The sequence below is a fragment of the Rissa tridactyla genome, chromosome 5, assembly GCF_028500815.1.
Source record: "Rissa tridactyla isolate bRisTri1 chromosome 5, bRisTri1.patW.cur.20221130, whole genome shotgun sequence".
NCBI lineage: Eukaryota > Metazoa > Chordata > Aves > Charadriiformes > Laridae > Rissa > Rissa tridactyla.
In genome coordinates, this window is record NC_071470.1 from 66507491 (window position 1) to 66529973 (window position 22483).

A 22483-nucleotide genomic window follows, 5' to 3' on the forward strand; every position below is an offset into this window, starting at 1 on the left:
TTAGTTGCTACTTTCTAAAACCCTGCCCACTGTTCTGCAAACATTTCTATTCCGTTCCTACGTGTATGGCCTTGCATGGCTTCCAAGAGAAATCTTTCCTAGAATACAAGATGTAACTTAAACTTGGCTGTATATGCAAAGGAAAACTAGTTAAAGAAAAACAAAAATATTGCCTCAAATCCACGGAGTTTGAGACAGGAAAGTTTCTATCATTCTTCTTTAGAAATGAGAGCGCATTTGCATTTAAGGTTTTCTCAGAAGCCAGTTCTGAACTTTCTTGGAAAGGATTTAGAGAAGCGGGAAAAGCAGCATTTCCAGTGATTCTTCAGTCTTTGACAATGGACAATATTAAACAAAATATAAATCCTATTCATGCAGCAGAGGTGCATACCTCTGTAGAGTAAATGCCAGCTGACAATAGCTGTGCTAATCTTGATTGCTTTTTATGGACTTCTGAGAAAGAGTCCCTGAGCTCCCAAGGGGCGTGCAGATCACAGAGTGAAAAAAGTCTGACCGAATCTATTCCGGGGTTTTTACCATGGCTCAGCAGCGGGCACGTGCTGTTCAGATAATACCATCAACAAAGTCTCCCCTCACTGACTCCCTTGGCAGTCCTGAAAAGTAGTCCTTGGAGCAGGTTCCTGGAAGGTCGGGGGTAAGATGATGGGTGTTTGAATGTCATTCTGGTTATAAGTGGATTATTGAGATGATCTGGTGTGTGGCACAGGTGATCGCAGGTGCCTGATGGCTACACCATGAACAGACAGAGCAAAGACCCCGATCCTGTGAATACGACTGCCATCAGTGGAGCTACTTCTAATTAGACTGCTGATGAATGCAGAGCTACTCCATTAGGTATCTTTACAGGTCCGGATGCCAAGGTAAGCGCGGAGGAATGTAGAGAATGTATGTTTTTTCTTGTTGTCAAGTAGATGAAAACAAGGGGAACTGAAATCTCGGGCTCTAAAATCTCAAAGATGCTTCAGGCTGTTCTATGAATAAAACCACGACTGTCTTATTTTTATGGTGAAAAAATATCTTGGGGGGGAGGATATTTTTGTAGTAAAGTACAACTTTTTAGGATGCGTAGCAATGTAAGTACTGTTCCATTATTGAAGAGATAGGTGGGTGCGATGGCAGGCTAAATGACTCCGTTTTCATGGATGAGTAATGACCCAATTCCTCTGTCGAACTAAGGTGTGATTCTTTGGCAGACTAATATTGCTGTGGAGGCTGCATTAATTTGTATTTGCATACTATGGGGATTACTTTCCACAGATCGCCTTAATTCTGTGTCTGAGATTATGCTGAATCTTCTCTGTGGTGTTTATTACCTCATGCTGTATTTGCCGAGGAATTCTGCTCAAAAGGGGGAGTTCTCCTTCACTCAGGGTGCGCAGGTGCATGGTGTGCGGTAAAGTGTTTTATGTCGAAAATAAAGAAATCTGCATTCAAACCTACTTTTTTTTGATAATGGCAAGTTTAGCATGTAATTTGGTGCCAATTTAAGCTAATTTCGTTCCCCACTAGAAAGATGTGAACCGAAGGCGCACTATGTGTTGGCTCTTTCTAGTCTTTGAGAAGTATCAAAGTTGGGGAGCTGGAGGGATAACGCGGGGGGGCTGAGAACGGGGAGCCTGTGGTTTTATTCTTGCCCTGGCAATTACACGCTATGCGCGTGCCCACCGCATTTAACTCTTGCGTGCCTCAGTTTCTCACCCTGAAAAACCCTGAATTATGTGTTATGCAGAGCGGGCCTGTGCGGCATTGCTATTCCTGGTTGTGAAATCGGCTGTCGATTTTTTTTTTTTTTTTTTTTTTTCCCCGGGAGGGAAGAGTGAATTGTGGCAGGGTAAGGCCAGCAGTGCCACCGGCGGGATCCGGGTGTCACTTCCTCAGCTGCCAGTCTTTGCAACGTCGCCTCTACGGCTGGAACACAAGCCGGGGACAGGCGGCAAGGGGGAGCCGGGGCGGGGGGGTAGCCGGGGCGGGGGGGGGGGGGGGGGGCTCCCCGGGGAGACCCAGCCAGCAGTTAACGGCGGCTCCCCCGGGGTCGCCGCTCCCCCCCCGCTACACGATGATTACTCCCCCCCCCCCCCCTTCCCTCGCCTTCCAGTTTTGGCAGGGGATTAAAGCAGCTCCCCCCTGTGGCAGCAGTGACCCAGAAACGAGTTTGATTCACGGAGTCCTTCCTCCATAACAAGTACAAACGTCAGTCAGAGGGAGTCTGTGTGTGTGTGTGTTGTGTGTGTGCGGTGTGTCTGTGTGTGTGTGTGCGGTGCGCGGCGCAGGGAGCCGCTCTCCGCGCCCGCTCCCCCGCCGCCGCCGCCGCGCCGAACTCATGAGGCGGCTCCGCGCAGGGGGAGCCCGGCCGCGCCGCCCGCCCTCGCCGCCGCCTCCGCCTCGCCGCCGCCGCCGCCGCCAGCAGGTAACCGTGCCCGCCGCCGCCCCGCCGCAGCGCCAGCCGGGGGAGCCGCCAGCACAGCCATATTTGATGATTTTTTTTTTTTTTTGTATGTGCGTGTGTGTGTCGCTCCGGAGGCGGCGGGAGAGCAGTTTCGTGCCGAAGGTCGCTGCCTAGTGGAAATAAGATAGTACGTCATTAACATGGCGCCAAGAGCCGTGCGGCTCGGTGCGGGGCGAGGGGAGGCGGCCGAGTTGCGGCTCCGCTATCCCACAAGCAACTTGTGCCGGGCTGGGGCGGGCGGTGGGAGGAGGGAGGGGAGGCTGTCGTGCCGGTGGCCGGCGGCGGCAGGGGTGGCTTTTTGTTCCGCTGCCGGGCTCCGGCGCGGCTTCGCGAAGGCTGGCAGCGGGCAAGCGAGGCGACGGCGTGCCGCCCTGCCGGCTGCGCCCCGGGGGAAGGCGGCGGCGGGGGAGGGGGGGCATGGCCGGGCATCGCCCGCCGCGGAAAGTAGGAGGCGTCGGAGCAAGTTGGTAGACAGATGGCAATGGCAGAGCGCAGGTCCTGCTCAGATACTGATGTGGGGGGGGGGCGGGGGGGGAGCCATGGCCAGCGTCTGTCACCGTGTCACCCACATGTCCACCAAGACCCATCGCCTCTTGCCGAGGGCGGGCAGCGTGTGCGTGGGGGAGGAGGTGTTTATGTGCAGAAGCAGCTTTGTAGTTACACTCATTCCCCCCCCCCCTCCAGTCACAGTTGGTTTTCCCTTGTAGAAAAAAAAAATGCTTGGAAAGCATAAAAACTGCTCATCGGTGAAATTAAGCAGAAGTTGCCTTTCGTAGCGGGAGAGCCGCAGCCGGTTACTCGTGTGCTTGGGGGCACGGGTGGGTGTTCCGCTGGCGGTGGAGAGCGGCGGGCTGTCATAGGTGCTCCGGTGTGTGTGTCTCTTCCTCCCCCCTTCCCTCCCCTCCCCGAGGCGAGCGCTCCGTGTCTCCTGCCGGCGAGCAACTTGCGGGAGCCCCGGGGCGCACGTGTTTGAGAGAGTGTCCGTGGGGGACAGTCTTGGGGGGGCTGCCCGGGCCCGCCGCGGGTGGCGGTGGCGGGGACAGCGGCATCCCTTGTCGCCGGGGCGGCCGGCAGCAGGTGCAGGGCGGCCCCGCAGCGCCCGACCACCGTGCGGGAGCGGTGACCGGGGAGGAGTATGTGTGGGGGGGGACGCGCTGCAAACTTGAGCGAGGTGGAGCTGTAGGGGGGTGGTGGTGGCCCGGCGCTCGGTGGGTGCCGTGGGGCAGGACGTTGCTCCGCCGTCCTCCGCGGGTGGGGTAGGGGGGTGAATCGGCGTGGCCGTGCTGGAGTTTGTGTTGGTGAGGGGGCGGAACGTCACCAGCGGCGGTGTCGAAACGCGAACGTAACGCAACAGAAGAACAGGCGCGGGGTAGCGGCGGCACACGGCTGAAGTTGCCGGGGCTCCAGCCAGGGTAGCTCCGCGGGTTCGCTCTCCTACCCTCCCGCCTCCCCCGGGGTCTGGGCTGCTGGCTCTGTCCCTGTAACGGCCCGTCCTTCCCCCCCCCCGCCCCCCCCGCCCGGAGGCGGCGAGCGCGGCTCCGGCGATCATTCCACTTGCTGAAATTAGACAAAGCCGCCCTGATGCCGCTGCCACTCTGCCTGTCCCTGGGGTCGGCTGGATGATTCTTTTATTTCTTAATTTATTTGTTTGTTTATTGCTTTCCCCTTCCCGTTCGCGCCCGCCAGTTGATTAAGGCTGGGCGGTGGGGAGTTTATTATTTGGGGGAGGGCGGAGGCAAAGGGTGTTTGTTTGTTTGCACCGCCTGCTGGTTGGTTTCCTGTGACAAGAGGTGATACACAGTTTCCAGAACTGTCTGGGAGTGGGAGGAGAGACAGACACAGAAAATGAGCTCAAGTCTCCTCCGTGCTGCCGCTGCTCAATCCGCCAAACCGCCATCCAGTCCCCTGTCCCCCCCCCGCTCCCCGCCCCACTCCCTCCATCGCAGCGTGAAGATGGAGGGGGGGGGGGCTGGTGGTGGGTGGGCAGGGTGCTTGTGGCCGTTTTGGGCAGTGACAGCGGTTCGGGGGAGAGGCGGCGGGGAGCCGGGGGCACCAAGTTTGATTTGCAGCCGGGGCCGAGCGGATTGGTGCGGCCGGCGGCGGGGAGGAGCGGGAGACGGAGCCGGGAGGAGGAGGAGGGAGGGGGCGAGCCGGGCCGTTTCAAATGGAAAATGCCTTCAAATGCCCGGGAAGGTGCCACCCCCGCGGGGGAGGTGGCCCCGGCTTCTCTCCCAGCCCATGGCCGTGCGATGCCGAGAGCTGAGGTGGGATCGCTGCGGGAGGAGGAGGAGGAAGAGAGCCGGCCGGCCTAGAGCGGGGGGGGGAGTGAGGCGCCGGATTTGAATTGACTCTTCTCTTCAAGCCCCGGCTCCCGCCCTCTGGAACGGCGGCCCCGAGTTGGCAACCGTTGGCTGGGCGAGTGGCGACCGTCCGTTCGGGTGGGTAAAGGCACTGCTTCACCTGAGAGGTGATTTCCAAAATTCAGGCTTCCCCGGGCAGAGTGCGTGCCTCCTGCTAACTCCCGTCTTGGTCTCCTCCTTTGCCTTTAGCCGACGGCTTTATTGGAATAAAGTTTATTAGATTTCACCCGTAGATGGAAAGTCTGTGGGATCTTGAGACCCGTCAGTCCTCCAGGGAGAGCTGGCCATGTGTGACATGCAAACGACTGGTTTGTGCGGCTGCACGCAAGCGTTAAAAATAGATTGCTTCTCTTTGGAGAGCTGTTAGGTAGTATTAGAAATTATGATAGCGTTTAGCAACACATTTTAGTTGACATTTTAATGTTAAAGTAGGAAGATGCTTTTATGCTAGCCCCATTTTTTTTCTTTTTAGGGAAAGATTTAACTGTGATTTGGAATAATGTCTTTTTCAAGCGGGCACTGTCTTTTAAGAAAGTCAGAAGCTGCCCACACTTGCAAACCTAAAACCTTCCTAAAAGCTATGCCAAAATATGCTTGTTATGATTCTATTTCTAGAGTTTTCTCACACTCTGTGGGATATTGTTGAAACAGCAAGGGTTGTACGTTTTAGTGGCAGGATTTTCCCTCTGGCTTCAGATACCACTCGCTCCCCGCTTTTGAGCTATGTTTAATACATATGTTTAAAATAATAATAATAAACTCCCCTTTTCCCTCACAGCTGCAGATTTCCCTTCCAGCTTCTCTGGTTTCATTCCCAATTCACCGAATATAGTGAAAAAAAACCCAAACCTTCCAGTCTTTCCTCAAATGTTTTCTCCATGTGGTTAGTACCGCTGCTTCCCGCTCCTGTTTTCAGCTGGAGCTGACCAAGCTGACAGCTTCTTCTAGATGGAAGAGATGAACTGCAGTGGGTGCAGGGTGGGTCAAATTAATTCATGGAGCCCAGTTTGTTATTGCTCAGGATTTTGGGCAGTTTCACCAGCACAGCTTGGAAATAATTTGCTGCCACTGCCTAGATTGTAAGGTAATGTTATGAGCGGACTTGCACAGGTGCATAAATGAGCATGTGGATTGCTGAGAAGTGTAGGGCTGGTAGGTCCAAATTGTGCTTCTGCCTTTCCTTGTGAAATCTTGAATAGGCGTGCTGAAGTCAGTAGAAATATTCCTTGTGGAGAACGCTCTTGGCGCTTGGAACATACTTTTTTGTTTCATGAGACTTGGAGGATTTTTTCTCCAAATTTAAGGTCTGTGGCTTTTTTTGTACTGTGCACTGGGCTAGATAATACTATAGTATTTAATTTAAGAACTCTTCTTGTATCTTCGTGACTATAAAATGTTGCTATTGAAGCTTTCATAGCCGATGAAGAGAAATTAGAAAGTTTTAGGTGGATTTTAATAGTGTAACTTATTTCTGATGTAGTTCCATTTTTTTATTATTTTTTTGGACTGGGCATAGAAGTAAAAAAAGAGTTGTTTTTTCTTGCTATGTCAGGTGTTGGTTGGTGAAGACTGGGGTGGTGTCAGAAGCTGTTTAAAAAGTATGCAGTAGTAGAAGCCAAATGTCTTCATCTAGTCTTCATTTTGTTAAGATTATGTCACGCTTTACTTCCATTTGTACAGTTAAGTGTTTTGAAGTGATTTCTTGTGTACTAAAGATAATGGGGTCTTAGTTTCATCGCAGTTAGTGGGTTACTTTCAGGAAAAGCCAGTTTTTCAGTTTGTCTTCAGGGTGTGCATCTGTCGTAATTCTGCTTTCTTCCCATTCTGTCTCTGCAGCTGTTCACTGCAGTTTATTACAGTGACACCCGTTAACATGGTTACAGTTAATTGTCTGTCAGAGTTTGAATTATACACTCTTTTTACCCAGAGGTGTATACAGCCCTTAAAAATACTTTAGTAAGAATTGTGCTATGTAAAACCTTTGACCTGAGGATGTAGATTTTCTCATGTATAATTATTTTAAAAATCTTGTTCTGTTTAGCTATTTGCATAACAAAGACTGACACACTTTACATCTTTCTCTTTGATCATCGCTCTACTTGGGGTCAAACTGAGTGAAAAAGTGTACGGTGTTCTTAACTGTGCTGTAGTAGCATAAAAAGTTCTGTGGTGCGTTGCACGTGGGTGTACATGTGTGCACGCTGCCCTGCCAGTTTTATGGGGTGATGTCTGGATTTCTACTCTGAGGAAGCTAGGAAAAAGGATTTGGATTTTTTTGACTCTTATCTGTGCAACTCCTGGGACTTCAGTGTGGGAGAAAAAAAGTAAAAGGACAGATCTTGGCATTGCTGTCCAGTGTGGTTTTTGGATTTTGTTGGTTCTTTTAAATTAATCTCTTGCCGAGCTAAGAACGGAGGAGCATGATAATGCATACTGGTAAAAATAGTGAATTTGCTAATTTTAACCCATTGCACTGCATCTGCCAGCAAATACTGGGAAGTAGGCAGAAATGTACATATTTCTAACTGTCTCTAGTTATTTGTGTAGAGTTAGATGTTTTTTGCTCACCTCCAGAAGGATATGTAAATCCAGATGTTGTTTTGTGGACTGACATTGATTAGATAGGATTATCATCTGGTCATTTCATTTGCATAGGATTTTACAAGTGTTTTGAAAAAGGCTTAGCACTCTCTCCGAAATCCAGTAGCCAGAAGAAACGTTTCAGGCGTTGTAATCTCGCCTTTAAAAACGATCTGAGCAATTGTACCAGGTAAATCCAGAGTCACATTTTTACGTTTGAAGTTTGTACTTAATCAATGAATAAAACCCAGGGCTTAGCTTTCAGACCTAGCATGATGGAAGAGGATGGAAAAGCCACTGGTGAGGTGTCTCAGGAAAAGCGCAAACGCCTTCATCCTCTGGAGCAGTGCAGCAGAGCGCGTTGCAAGCTCTGCCAACCTTGCCAGTACTGACCTGCTGTGGCTGGCTCATCTGAGGGTGCTTGGTGGCTACAGAGTCAGGGCCTCTGCCCCATCTATGCCATTTATTGCGGTGGTGTGATTGCGCGAAGTGCTCTTAGATGTTTTGTCCACCCTTGGAAATGGGGTAACATTGCCAGCGGAGTTGTGGCTGTTTCTATGAAGCTGTGTTTGGTTGAAGGCTGGCGTTTGCCTGAGCCCCCCAATAAATGGGTATAATAAAGTCTTGAGGAGAAATAACTACGAGCATGCTGTGTGTTGGTCTGTCTGATTTCTGAAAGCATGGTTTTAATAAGAAGAAACAAACACTTTTCAAGGAAATGAAACTGAAACGATACACAGGAGTTGGTGGGTTATTAGGAATTTACACGTCACTGAAAAGCCAGAGAATGTTTGGCTTGGTGATGCAGCAGCCTTGGTTACATTAGGGCTGCTGGACTCTGTCGTACCTTTTCAAGTGTTGGGTTTACTCTGCAGGCGAGCAGTATGTGGGCTTTTGGGGCCAGTGTAAGAGTTTGGGACAAACAGCTGTAGAAATGTTTGTGACAACATTCGGGGTTCAAGGGCACTGTTTGGTTGGCCTTGCTTCAGGGAAGCTTCATTTTGCGGAGGGGGTTGGGAAGTTTTTCTGTGGCATGTGTGGGCGCAGTGAATGTTTTGTGGAAACTTCAGGACTAAACAGCAATTAGGGGTTGCAGGCAGTTGTGGGGAATTGAGCTCAGTAACCTGGGTGGTTTCTTCCTGTCCTGCAAGTGTTGCAGGCTGAGTGCATCGTTTTTACTTAATATTGGTATGAATCTTAATGTTTGGCTTAAATTTTTCATCCTTTTTGTGCTTACATGTGAATTCTCTTTGCTTACAGGCGTAGTGATCGTAGCCAATTTGTACCATAAAACTAGCCAGGGTACAGTCAGTCATAATGAACCTGCCTTTACTTCTGACCCATTGAAACTGGCAGACCTACTTCAGTTTCAGAGTATGTTTTAATGAGATCAGAGTTGGATCAGATACATTGTATATGCACCTGAGTATATTAAGTGTATGTCAGAATAAAGTTAAGTGAAAAACACCAGCATTTTCGTGACTGCGAAGAGTGAGAACTTCAAAGACAAGTAATATTGCTAGCACTCAAATCTCAGATTAGGAAAGGCAAGAGAATGAGATAAGTAATTTTACTGAAAAGTTTCATAGTTTTTCTATTCTGCCTTTTTCAGTATAAAAATACCTCTGTATTTTTAGTTAAGGGTGTCCCATGAAGAACGAGTTACTATAATTTGGTTGGTTTTGTTTTGGTTTGTTTTTTTTTTTCTTGAAGATTAAAAAAAAGGGTTCCTTGAATTCACAGTATTCCCTAAACATGCTGGGAAAATGTGTATGTCTGTGGTTGAACAGGGAAAGCCTGCACCTTCAATCTGCACCTAACCGTCACCATCCATAATCTGTGTTTGTTTTTAATGCGGTTCTTGTGTGACTTTGAGGTCATCATCACCTGATAGAACCGATAGTCTTTGAGGCAGAGGCACAGTGATTCCCTTAAGAGCAGCAGCATTTCAATCTGTGGGGTTGTAATTCTTAGTGGTTGTTCTAGTGTTATCTCTAGACTGAACTGTGGATATGTGGATGTGGGACATCTGGTGAGAACAGTTTAAAATAATTTTAGAAGTTGAAAAAAGCTGTTTTATTACTTCTAATGACAAAAATTCTAGGAGGTTAATCTTAGGAGGTTTGAGACTTGCTCTTGAAGCCAAATGCTGCTTTTCCATATGTGATTTAGCTCCCTGTAAGCTCAGGTTAGGTTCAAAGATGGGAAAATGACATTGCTGGATTTTAAGTCTTTTTTGTTTCTTTTTTTTTTTTTTTCCCACATGCATCTATAAAGAAATCTCACAGAAGCTTCATCAAATGGCATATTTATTGTAAAGTTACTTTTGAGAACACAGGCTTTTCAATGTGGCCAATTTCAGAAGCCCAACTAGAGTAGACAAGGAAATCAGTTGCCTTACCTAATGCTCTGTACTCCAGGAAAGTGGCTGCTGTTCCAGCTTCTCTTATTTTCTGAAGAACTGTGGAGAGTGCTTGAATTGGGAGGTGTGAATATTGCTCTCTCCTTCAAACTACAACAACAAAAAAAGATGTTTAGTTTGTTTTTTAAAGACGTGCTAGGAAGGAGAAGCTTCCTGGCCTTTCCTTATGATGAGCTCAAAATACACTTATCCAAAAAGATGTGGAGGATCAGAATTTTGAATTTTCTTGTTTTTCGCAAGCTCATGAGCAGGTCTCAGTATATATATATGTGTAATGTTTTTTTTGCTTTGCAATGCATAGTCCTTTTCAGACCATGTGGGAATGAACCAAGAATTGAGGATTTTGACCAGGAATATACAAGTTAGGTTTCTGAGATAACTTAATTTGTCTTTATTTCCTTCCATATTCTCTTTACTTTGTTTATGGGAGGTATTTCCATTCTAATTAGGTATGTTCTTTTACGTTGATATTGTTAATATTTCTTTCGATTGCAGGAAGAGTGTGTAAACTACTAGAAAAAATACCTTACAGAGGAGATATGTATCCCTCTGGTTTTGGCCTTGTAGCAGCTAATTGTTTTTTCAGTTTTCTTAGCCCATTTTGGATCTGAATGTTGGCTCTCTGTCTTTATAAGTGACTATATCAGAACTTGGCTCTGAATCTACCACATTTCTACCAGCTCTGTATTCAGATGATTTTGATGATCCAGGCTGGTCTGTGTATTTATTCGTTGGCAGCATTTCCGTCCACCGTACACACAAAGTTGTGCTCTGCTTCAAAGAGAATTCTTCTAGCACTGTAAGAGGTTGTTACTTATGATTCTTGATTCTCTGGCATCAGACATTGTATGTGAACTTCTGTGCTATGAAGTGGTGACAAAAGGTCTTGGTGAAGTGAACCATCCAGTTTCTCTTTAGTGAGCAAAGTTTGCATTTCTGAACTGTTACATGTTTCTAAGACAGCCGTATTAAATCCCAGTGTGTAGTCACTCCATAGGAAGGAGGCTTCCCTCCACCTCTGTTTGCATGTATAATATGAAAAAGGAGGCAATCTTGCAATGCTCAGGCTCTTTATGTTAAGTTCCCTGTAAGCGTAAAATAGTCTCAGGTTGAGTTGGTTGTGATTTGCTAGTGATGATAAAATGAATTCTCCCCCAAAATGCTCATTTCTGTTTACATGAATCACTTTTGGAAGGGAAGATACTTTTGTGCTTTTTTTGGAAATAGTGCCAGGCTTTGGTTAGACTCTTTGGGTTTCCTTATTTGGGGAATTAGTCTTATAAAAGTTGAAAGCATTATTGAGTTTACTACAATGAGGTGTTCTCAGTGAACAAAGTTGAAGTTGTTAACTGTATACTGAAGGGTCAATGAAAAGAGTTTTGCTGAAGGGTATCGAGGAAATCCTAACTCACATGAAAATGAGGAGACTGGATTTTCTGCACTGACCTAGAAGCAAAAAAGTATTTTGGCGTCTGATTTCGAAATCCACACCCTAGAGGTATGTAAGAGGGCTTTGCTGCCAGCAGAACACCCAGACCTTGTTGATATCACGATTGATACGTGGTAAGCAAAGACTCAGGGGATTTGATGTGCATCTAGAGGCCTTGTCAGTTTAACTTACGGTGGATATGCCTTTCTGCACTTGTCTTGTCATGTTTTTTCTGCTCTTCAACTTACACTTTTTCATAGCTTTTTACATGTAAGTGCTGACTAGCTATTTACAGCTTCCTTAATTTTTCTGAATTTGGTTTCATTCCACAGAGAATACATGCAAAAATCCCAATGCCCTGTGAATAGCAGTTAAAAAGATACAGAACCTTTTGCCTTTACATCACTGGTTCGTGTGCAGTTGAACTCAATATTGCTAGAAGTGTGGCTGTTTGGAGGAGCTTCTGTGTAATCAATTAGTGGTCTGATTCCTGAAGAACAGTTAGTGTTAGGCATGGCGCGAGAAATGTGCCTGCAGGAGGATGTAACTCTCACCTTCGAGGGTGGTGTCTTGCAGGGTATTATTTTGTAAATCTGGCACTTTAAACAGGAATAAAATGGTTCCAGAAACATCTTAGCCAAAGCAAATATTTACACAAGCAGGAAAAATGTTATTGTATTGCAAATCTAGTGTCAGAATGGGCAGGGGAAGTTAAGCACATTGACTGTAGATATTCAGTGGGTTTTAAGACCTCTCAGAACAAACTATGTTTTTGTTTTGGGGTGAAAGCATCTGTGGGGTTGTCACTGATGCTCTCCAGTTTTGTTCACCTGCTCCTATGATGACTGCCTAATTAAGCGTCCTTGAGATATTCACTGTTCATATTTCAGATGCTGTTTAAAGTTGTTTGTTTTCCTTTGTGTGCTGTAAATCCTCGAATGCCATCAGAAACACAACTTGATGACTGTGTATTATTATCTTGGGTTAAGTAAGTGCTGTCTCATTGCTTTGCAGGCTGCCTGCTGTTTCCCGTGGAGATCATGAAACGACGTCGGCTTCCTAGCAGCAGTGAGGATTCTGATGACAATGGCAGTAAGTGCTCCTTTGTTGGAGAGTGCAGTAGGTTATGAGTTTGAAAATACATTTTAATGCAGTGTTTTATGTGACAAGAGGCATTTTGCATATTGGATGGACTGGTAGAAATGTGTATTACAAGGATCTGATTTTGAACTCAGTCATTCTGAGCACAGGTAGATTCAGGATCCCTGCACTGTCTTGGCTATACAGTGTTAGTTAATAAGATAAGAGAAAAAGTTGGTCGTCATCTTTAAAATCTTTGCAAGCAGCATAACTTACCATTACAAGGACAGAACTTGGATGGAGACATCTGCTAGCATTGTCCACAGCTCAGTATTTAACCAAAGTTTTCATTAGGATTTTAAATTTATTTTACTGTTCTAGTACTCTGTTATGCAGTGGGAAGGTATATTGCTTCAAACTTAAGTAGAGAAGATTAACGGAGCATAAAAGTTGTTCCTTACTTCGTTTGAAGATGATCTTATTTGAGGGATAACTTTCAAGAATTTGAATTCAGTAAATCAGTAATTTGGATACAGAATGTATTTATTTTGTTGTAACTGTTTCTGTACTAATATAACTGACACTGAGCTCTGTATGGTGTATATATATCTCTTGTGTTTGGATTCTGGGGATTGATAATCTTCCATTTAAGCAGGAAAAAAAAAAGGGGGGTGTGGTGGGGGTAAAATGGCAGTTTGGGAAACATGCCAAGGTGTTCTGTTTGCCCAAGCAAGCAAGTTGAGTGTACTTGACAATAGTGCAGCTTAGCTAGTTGTCAGATTTTCCTGCTTTTAATTTGATCTGTCTGGGTGCACATCTTCAAATTGGAAGTCTTTTCTGAGACTTCAGTCTGAAATGTAACAGAAAATGATCAGGGAGGTTTCCTAGGTGCTTCTGAAAGCTTTACTCCGAGAACATAGCCCTGTGCTGCGCTGTGGGCCCTGCACAGGCGACTGCTTCACCTGCATGCGTTTCTTAGGTGTGTTCGTGCTTCACGGGAGTCTGCTCAGGTACGGCCAAATCTGCGCCTTAAAACAACCTTCAGCAAACTATTGCTAAAATGAAGGAGTAGTAAAAGGATTGGAGGAGGTGAGAACTAGCAAGGTGATTAGGAGTGTGTCCAAATAAGGACTGAGTAAAATCTGTTAAAGAGGTGTGGGATTTGGCTTGGTTTTGGAGAACTACCTGCAGTTGGGGGATTTTGGAACAAAAAAACTCCAGAATTGGACCTGTTTTTTCTTGATTAGAAGTTTATGTGGAGTTATTAAAATTGAAGCTGGTGCATTTCCTCAAAGGTGACGTGTACTTCCCCAAAACAAAGATGTGTTTTTACTTGTAAAATAGACAAGTAGCAGCAAATGTGGTGTCTTTCATTAGAATTTTGCTTTGCCATCTTTTCATTCGCTAGCAGCTTTATATAATAGCATTTCATTTTGATAATAGTGCTTGTTTTCACTCTCTTATCTGTTTTTTTTTTTTTTTACTCTTTGATCCCTTTATGTGCCTTGTGTTACAGGCTTTACCTAATAAAATATGAAGCAGATAATCTTGGAATTGAAGTTCTGAAATAGATACAGTTGACTGATCTGTTGCTGATTATAATGCTTGTTTGTAATGTCATTTGATATATAACTATCTGGAATAGAGCTGTTGACTTACTGAATTACGTATTCCAAATAACTGTATTTTCATCTGTTCCATAGATCAAGATCTAAGAAAATGAGTTAGGAAAAGAAAAACAAGCCCTTGCCCTTTTATGATCTCTCGATTTTAAAGCCTAATTAATATGAATAACGACTTGTTAAATAGATTACATGGCAAAAGGCAGTGAAATTTTAAAAGTGTTTTCAAGTATTGTTTGAAATACACACCACTTTCCTGTTCTTTACACGTTTTTTTTTTCTTAACTTGATTAGGTTTTTTTCCCCCTGTGAAGTTACTGGGCAAATTCAGATACAGGTTTGTGTGTATTCATCCTCTTATACACGCATGTTCAAACAGATGAAGGGTTAATAATCAGAAGCTGAGATAACATTTGATGTAGGGTCAGCATCTCTAAGGCTTTTTGTCGTTCACGCTTCCCTGAGAACTATGTCTGACGCTCGGGCCCTTTCTCTCCACTTTTTCTGTTACAGGAGATACCAGCAGTTCCTTGCAACTATGTTTGAATGTCAAGGGTCTCCCCTTACAGGTTTCACCTTCATTTAATCTCTTCTTGTCTTCAGTAGAACTACTGATTACTCTCACTGTGTTAATTTCTGTATTATTACTTTGTCAATAGTGTCTCTGATTCATTGTGCTGCTACTAGTGTTAGAAGGGTAATCCAATTTTGTTGCCTAAAAAAGTAAAAGGTAAAGATTTCTGTGAATTTCTGGGCTCTTGTGTTGAAGGCTTTAAGTTTTTCACTAGTTATTTTCCCTTCTCAGAGTTTCCAGAGGCAGAAAACAATTAAATAGACCATTCTAAGCACTTCAAACAGGCGTCTTGTAATTGAAAAGTTGAAATTTTAATCAACACTTAGTTGGAATCCTATTGCCAAACATCTGCTTCCCTTCAGTCAGTGGCACCTCTTGACCCTCCAGTGTGCTTCTTGCATTCCCATCATGCTGAAGTCGATAGTCCTTCAGCTTGGAGCTCAGTACTGCTCTCCCTCATCCCCCAAGGTGGGGATTTGGCCTCCAGCTGTTGGGTTTCTCCTGTTCTGAAGTTGAGTTTTCATACTGTGCCTTAGTAGCGTGTGTGATCAAGCGTCTCAGATTCATCAGGAGTGTCACTGGATAAGTGTTGTTGGAGTAATTTGAATGATGATGCTTGTCTGGGGTAGACTCCAGCGTATAAACTAGTGCCACCTGGAACATATTTTGGCATGAAGAAATACACAGTTTATTTTATTGAACTCAGGAACCTGAATATTTGTAAGGTAGTAATAATGGTGCTACTAATAATGGAACTTATCTGAAAAAATAAATGAACATACAAAGATTGTTTTCCGTTAGATCACTGAACTGAATCAGTTTCCTTGGTAGTCACAAGGTGATAGAAAAACAAAACTCATACGCCAAGCACTAAAAATGTATTATACTGAAGGTAGAAGCATCTGTAGTCCTTCAGAGAAAGAAGAAGGTTCTCTGCTTTTGTGAGATGAAAGAAGGGAGAATCGTTTTCATTTAGGGGTGAAATACAGAAGAGAAGAACGCTTAACAACATGGCTGCAGTCCTAGAGTAAGTACATGTATTTACTGACTTAAGTAATATATTTTAGTGTGGGTGGCTATGTATTATTTGCAGTATTTTAAAGCCTTACAGCTTAAAGACAGAACCTTTGCTTTTCTCATCACTTCTTTTTTGCCCTCTGACTTGATTCTTTCTCAAAAGCTAAGTGCAGACTTCAAGCCCTCAAAAGTGTTTATGTCCTTCAACCTAACTACTGAAAATCCTTGAGGTGTGTCCCCTTAAAATCAGAGTTCTAAATCCTCATTTAGACAGAGGCCAAAATAGCATATTTGAAGCACTGAGCAAGAGGTGCCAGGGAAAGTTGTGCACAGCGGTTCTGCAATTCGTCCCTGAATATCTGAGTGTGTTCTCAGAGATTTCGTTTTCTGAAGTTATAGGTCACTTTTGAACGTTTTATCCATGAAATATAATTGAATGAAAAATGGCTGCAGGCATAGTTCTGGATTTTGAACTTTTGTCTAAATAGAGAGGAATGGTCTTGGGAGAGGCTTGGGGAAGGGTTTAAGATTATTGGCACCTCAAAATAATCCTTTTTTTTGTCATCTGGCAGCTTGTTACTCTCTGTTGCTTTCCAGATAATGTGTTACAGCAGCTATAATAGACACTAATATTAGCCAGGCCCGTCCTAAAAGCCTTGTGATGTACATGCCATCTTCTTCAAAACCTGTATTAAGTAAATTAGTGATGTTTACCTCATACTCAATTACGTCCTTGTTATCTGCATGGCTGGCTAGGGCTTTGGTATTTTTTAACCAATTTTTGTTACGTTGTATTTCAGCTTGCTCCTCCATTGCATAAAGCTCCTCCTCTTTATGATTCCAGGTCTCACTCTAATTAAGTGTTAAGATACTGAAGCCGTTCTGTCTTTCATGCTTAACCAACCTGATCTCTTTCTATGACCATGTGACCCGCCTTCTGGATGTGGGGAAGGCTGTGGACGTTGTCTTTCTGGACTTTGGTAAGGCCTTTGACACCATCCCCCACAGCATTCTCCTGGAGAAGCTGGTGAATCATGGCACAGACAAGTGTACTCTTTGCTGGGTTAAAAACTGGCTGGATGGCCGTGCCCAGAGAGTTGTGATTAATTGGGTGAAACCCTCTTGGTGGGCGGTCACCAGTGGTGTCCCTCAGGGCTCAGTTTTGGGGCCAGTTTTGTTTAATATCTTTATCACTGATCTGGATGAGGGGATTGAGTGCACCCTCAGTAAGTTTGCGGATGACGCCAAACTAGGTGGGAGTGTTGATCTGCTTGAGGGTAGGAAGGCTCTACAGAGGGACCTGGACAGGCTGGATCGATGGGCCAAGGCCAATGGGATGAGGTTTAAGAAGGCCAAGTGCCGGGTCCTGCATTTCGGTCACAACAACCCCAAGCAACGCTACAGGCTTGGAGAAGAGTGGCTGGAAAGCTGCCCAGCAGAAAAGGACCTGGGGGTGCTGGTGGACGGCCAGCTTAACATGAGCCAGCAGTGTGCCCAGGTGGCCAAGGCGGCCAACAGCATTCTGGCTTGTATCAGGAATAGCGTGGCCAGCAGGAGCAGGGAAGTGATCGCGCCTCTGTACTCGGCACTGGTGAGGCCTCACCTCGAGTACTGTGTTCAGTTCTGGGCCCCGCTGTACGAGAGGGACATTGAGGTGCTGGAGCGTGTCCAGAGGAGAGCTACCAGGCTGGTGAGGGGTCTGGAGCTCAGGTCATACGAGGAGAGGCTGAGGGAGCTGGGCATGTTTAGCTTGGAGAAGAGGAGGCTGAGGGGAGACCTCATTGCCCTCTACAACTGCCTGAAAGGAGGTTGCAGAGAGGTGGGTGTTGGCCTCTTCTCCCAGGTGAATAATGACAGGACCAGAGGAAATGGTCTGAAGTTGTGGCAGGGGAGGTTTAGATTAGATATTAGGAGGAATTCCTTTACTGAAAGAGTGGTCAGGCACTGGAACAGCTTGCCCAGGGAAGGTGGTTGAGTCACCATCCCTAGAGGTGTTTAAGAAACGTCTAGATGGGGCACTTCAGGGCATGCTCTAGTGGCAGAGGTTGTAGGTTGTTTGGTTGGACTCGATGATCTCAAAGGTCCTTTCCAACCATGAAGATTCTATGGTCTTAGTCTAGTTAAATGTTAGATACTGAAGGCATTTTATCTTTCCTCCTCAGTGTTTGACCTGACTTCTTAGCCTCATTGGTCTGTAAATCTGTAAAGGTGTTTTGTGCTGAATATTCCATGTGCTTTGTTTCCTGGTGAGATGAAGTTGTGCGGTGGAGTAGTTTCCATTTATAGCTTCAGGGCATTCCTTTTGCACAAATTGCTTGGACACGTGGACAGATTGTGTTTGAAACAAGAGCTGAAGCTCAGACAGTTGTATTGTGGGGAGCTTGGGTGAAATCCAGGCCCTCCTTGATGTCGAAGAGAAGTTTGGTCACTGTTTTCCATGAGCAAGGAATTCAAAGCATGATTTTCTTCACACTTTACTTGCTCTCCCACGATGCCTCTTCATTTATTCTTGGAGGGGTTATCAGTTCATCATACTCCTACATGCAGAGTGTCTGAGAGAAGAACTGAAGACACTTGCAGATGAAAAATACTTCCAAGATTTACAAGGCTTCACATCTGTTCTGAGAAATGAAAGATTTAATACTTATGGATTATGGAATATAGTTCTGTAATTTAGATGGCCCCTTATTCTATCATTGCTAAACAAATGTTATTTTAAAGTTAAATATATTTTGCTAATATCCATTGCTCTGACCGAATGATGGGGTTTAGAAAGGGCTTTTCATCCCAGTGGGTTCCCGTTGTGTTTGAGATGGATCCCAGAGTTGCCTTCGCAAAGGTTGCCGAGTACGTAACCTGTGGTCTATACGTCATTTACTGCAGAATTGCAGCCACTGCTGGCCTGAAATGTGGCAATTCCTTAGCGGTGTGCCTAGCGCTCCGCAGCGTTTTAGGAAAAGGAAATTAAGAACGTTTTTCGGTTTTCAGTTGAACTGGCTGGTAGGTGAGGGATGGTGATAAAACACCAGAGTGTGATGTAGTTACAGTGCTGGGATTTGGGCGAAGCTGCAAGTTTAGCGATCGCTTTTGAAGAAGGGTTGTGGCATTTGGAATGACAAGTGGTCAGAGCTAGTGTCTTACCTGAAGGGTTGGCTCACTGGGGCAGGGGGACTTTTGGTGAAATTGGTACGCTTTTGAGCACTCTGGAAGAGTGATTTGGAAGACTTACCTGGGCTGATGGGGTATTGCATATGAAGAAGGGACATCACATAATCATCACTGTCGTTTTTGGAGAGGCACATTTTTCTTTACAAGACTGCTAACGTGGAGTACACCTAACTCCACTGGAGTTTTAAGGCCTTACAACATCATGTTGTCAACCTATGAATGCTAGCTGGGGAGCTGCTCCCGTTGGCTTCCACAACCTGTATTAAACTTGTGCTAAAACTTTGTATGCTGTTACAGTAGAACATTGCTGCAGTGGGAAGCCTTGGGCTAGGGACCTAGAGTGGCACTTGGGTCTTGTGATAAAAAACAGGATGGGGTCTAGGAATTCCTCACCACTAGAAGCGTGACGTGTGCCTGTGTGTGTGTTCTTTGAGATTCTAAAACTCAAGGTTGTGCTACTGAGAAAAGGGATCGTAGGATTGAAGGGATGTGGTGGGGAGCTGCAGGGGCTGTTCATTCTGCATATCAGATACTGAGCAGTCGTGCAGTTGTGGTAAAGCGCTGCAGAGACCGTGTGGATCCAGATCCGTGCATTGCTCAGCAGCTGCAACTGGGTACTTGTCCAATGACACTTAAATTTTGAGTAGGATCGGTGTTGACAAGAGAAAAAAGGCCATTGCTTTTTCTGTTTTGATCTTGAATGAGATTATTGTATAATAATGTGCTATTATATAAAGATAAGGAAGATAGATGGGCAAATCCTCCAGCAACAGAAACAGGAGAAGGGGAATTTGGCTGCGTGAAACGATGCCATAGGTTGCGTTTGCATACATGCTGCTTTTTCTGTGATAAGGCCTGAAGACTTCTGCACAGACGGCTCTTTCTGTACCTAACAGAATGGAAAACTGCCCTTAGAATAGTCTGCTTCTGTTTTATTTTTGCTGGAATTCGGGTCTAGACATGTGGAGTTATGTCGAAGTGACATAAAGCCTTACTGTAGAGAGCTGTGGGCCAGGCAGCAAATGGGGAGCCTCTGAGCATCTATGTTTTCTCTTCAGGCTGCATATCTTTCTGACAGAGTGTTGGCAGCAGCACCTCGTTGGTCTCAGAACAAGTTGAGGAACAGTAGAGACAGCTGGAAATGCCAGCATTAAGCAGAAGTGACAGCCAGACATACATCCACATCGGGGATGTTTTGCTCTGTTGTGCTGCCTGGTGTAATGGTGTATTTACGGTGGGAGAAGTGCTTTCAGCCGCACGGTGATCTGAGGCTTTGAAGTGTTCAGAGGCTGTAGCAGCAGGTCATTCTCCGGGGACACAGCTGGGTGCCTTTCAGGTGGCTTTACAACAGCCTTGTGCACCATACATAATAGCTAAACCCTTTCTGCTCATGCCGGGGAGTGTATTAGTTGTGGGGTAGAATTCCCCCAGGGCTTGAATTGCTTTGTTGGTCCCAAGGAGTTTCCTGTTTTGATGGGCTTTTTTGGAATCAAAACATATTCTTGACACATCATTTAATAAATTGATACAGTTAAAACTGATTATGTTTTGCCTTCCGGGAAGTGTGTGTCTTTCACAAATACATAAAAAGGATTCACACTCCTTGATTGCTTTCTTTTATTATCAGGAGGTCTATATGTTATATACACCCTGTAGCAGTATTGCAAAAACACTGTATTTACAGTGTAAGGTGTATATAATAGCCATGGGGAGCAGAAAGTTTTCCTACTTGAGTCTTAAGAAGTTGCCTTTCCAGCACCAATAGTGTGTTAGAGCTTTGCCTCTCTTGCTGTGAATTACACCTCGTTAGTGGTTTGGGATTTCTTTTTGCTTTTTTGTCTATAAGTGGATAAATGCAAAGGGAAAATGGAGACATGTAGTAGGAGTGTAATCCTCCTCCCTTTTTTCTCAGTGATGAAAATCTTTTTAAAACATCGGAACACCTAGGCCATCTGAAAGCATCCTAACTGTAAAAGAATCAGAATGGTCTTGGTGCGTCTCCTGGAGTGATGATACTGGGCTACTCTGTGCATCCTTAACTTGCACAGTCCTGTAACAGGATGGGCACTTAATGAGACACGTCTTGTCTCTAATATCTAACAATGATAGTGATGCATGTTTTGTATGTGTGTTTAGCTTTGTGCTTTGGAGTTGTGTATTTTTCATATCCACTGTTACTCACATGGCTTTTGGTAGCATGGGCTCTCTTAACATCTCGTTAATTTTCCATCTGCTGTAGAACTCATTTCTCTCATGAGGTATATAATGTTATCTTACAAAAGTTTTATATCTTCCAGATCTCAGTGATTCAGACTTCCCTGGTGTTTTTTTGTTGTTTTACCGAAACTGGGTTTAATTTTGTCTTGATCTTTAATTGCTTTTCTAGTCTTGGTGATCCTAATCCAGTTTGGGACGAAGGCTAGTATTCTGAAAACTGTTGATGAATATAGTCATTTTGGATACTTAATGCAAGAGGATAATTTTGGTGAAAAGTGTCCAGAGTATTTCTAAAATAACTCAATTAGGTTTGTGTACTTTTATAATACAGAAGAGCTGTTCCAAATCCTATGTTTTGACCACAGTAGGTTGTTCTTCCCTATAATCCAGGAATGGTTGTTACTTCATGTATTTAGACATAAAAATCAGGTCATGAATCACTGAAGTTGCTGTAATAGCGTGTGAACTTTTTCTTTCAGTGATGTCCCTCTTCTGGATTAGGTATGAAAATATGGAAAGGATGCTTAAAAGACCAATAATATCCTTCATTTTCCTCCTGCACTTTTATTGGTATACTCAGTGGGTGGATTGCTTATTAATGAAAGCAGCTTTGGGTAATTCAGTGACCTGGTCTTGGCACTGCTGAAGGCAGTGATATTTTGCCATTAACTTTAATGGGAGCAGAGTTGAAACTCTGTATCTGAGATTTCAGAAGCAGTTAAATTTAATACTGACATGGGCTGGCTGTTTTACTATCATTTGACTGGCTCCTTCAATTTCTTGCACTTCTGTGTCTAAGTGGTGGTGGTTGTTTGAATCTGTGAATGCGTGCCTTGTCGTTGGGTTTTGTTTATTCAGGGAGTAAATGTTGTCCCTATTGAAGTGAAGGCCTTGCCAAAGGTCATCTGTTAGCTATAGTTACACATCTTAGTGGGTAGTAAAATCTCAGTCCCACAAGAAATTCTTCCACCTTTTTCTCCTAGTATTATGTAAAGTCAGTTTACAGTGCTCAGAAAAATACAATAGTCTCTTCAGTAGCTTACTAAAAACATGGTGTGTTCTCACTGTGCGTTTACCAATTTTATGTGCAAGGAAATGGCTGTTACAGAACTGTGTAAGGAACTATTTATTCACTTATTTGTTGTAGGAAGTTAGTTAGCATGGAAAAAATACTCATTATATCCTGAGGAAGGCTGGCTGTGTTTCAGTTGTCCCTTATACATGGAAATTTCACGTTGTGTGCTTCGTATAGCGCTTTAAAAAAATAATTTAAAATGAAGGTTCTGTAGTTCTGGGGCTTAGAGTTGATGTTTCATGTTGCATGGAATAGTTAATTAATCCAGGGGCCTAACTGTTGTGTACCTGGACTGTATCTGAAATAGAAGTACACATTTAAGACACTGTTTTGATATGTAGCATCTGCAGGTGACACAGTAAAGAAATGGAGATGGAAGATATGGTAGGGATTATTTTACTCCTCACCTTTGTATCTTCTCTGTGGCATGAGAGACCTGGAAATCCAGCTTTTCATATTAACATAAAAAAAA

General features: G+C 44.6%; 1 protein-coding gene across 7 annotated transcripts in view; it reads left to right on the top strand.

Annotated features, from left to right (window-relative positions):
- The window catches only part of JADE1 (jade family PHD finger 1), a 56019-nt gene that overhangs the window by 8603 nt on the left and 24933 nt on the right, over nucleotides 1-22483 (top strand). The window contains exons 1-2 of one of the 7 annotated variants that reach the window (XM_054202629.1): nucleotides 708-881; nucleotides 12273-12350. In XM_054202629.1, the coding sequence (XP_054058604.1) occupies nucleotides 836-881; nucleotides 12273-12350 (124 nt within the window). In that variant the 5' untranslated portion in view covers nucleotides 708-835. Of the gene's footprint in view, nucleotides 1-707; nucleotides 882-1389; nucleotides 1415-2136; nucleotides 2212-2524; nucleotides 2595-3185; nucleotides 3286-12272; nucleotides 12351-22483 lie in introns of those variants that run through there. The other 6 variants (XM_054202630.1, XM_054202634.1, XM_054202632.1 and 3 more) reach the window with 6 other exon arrangements.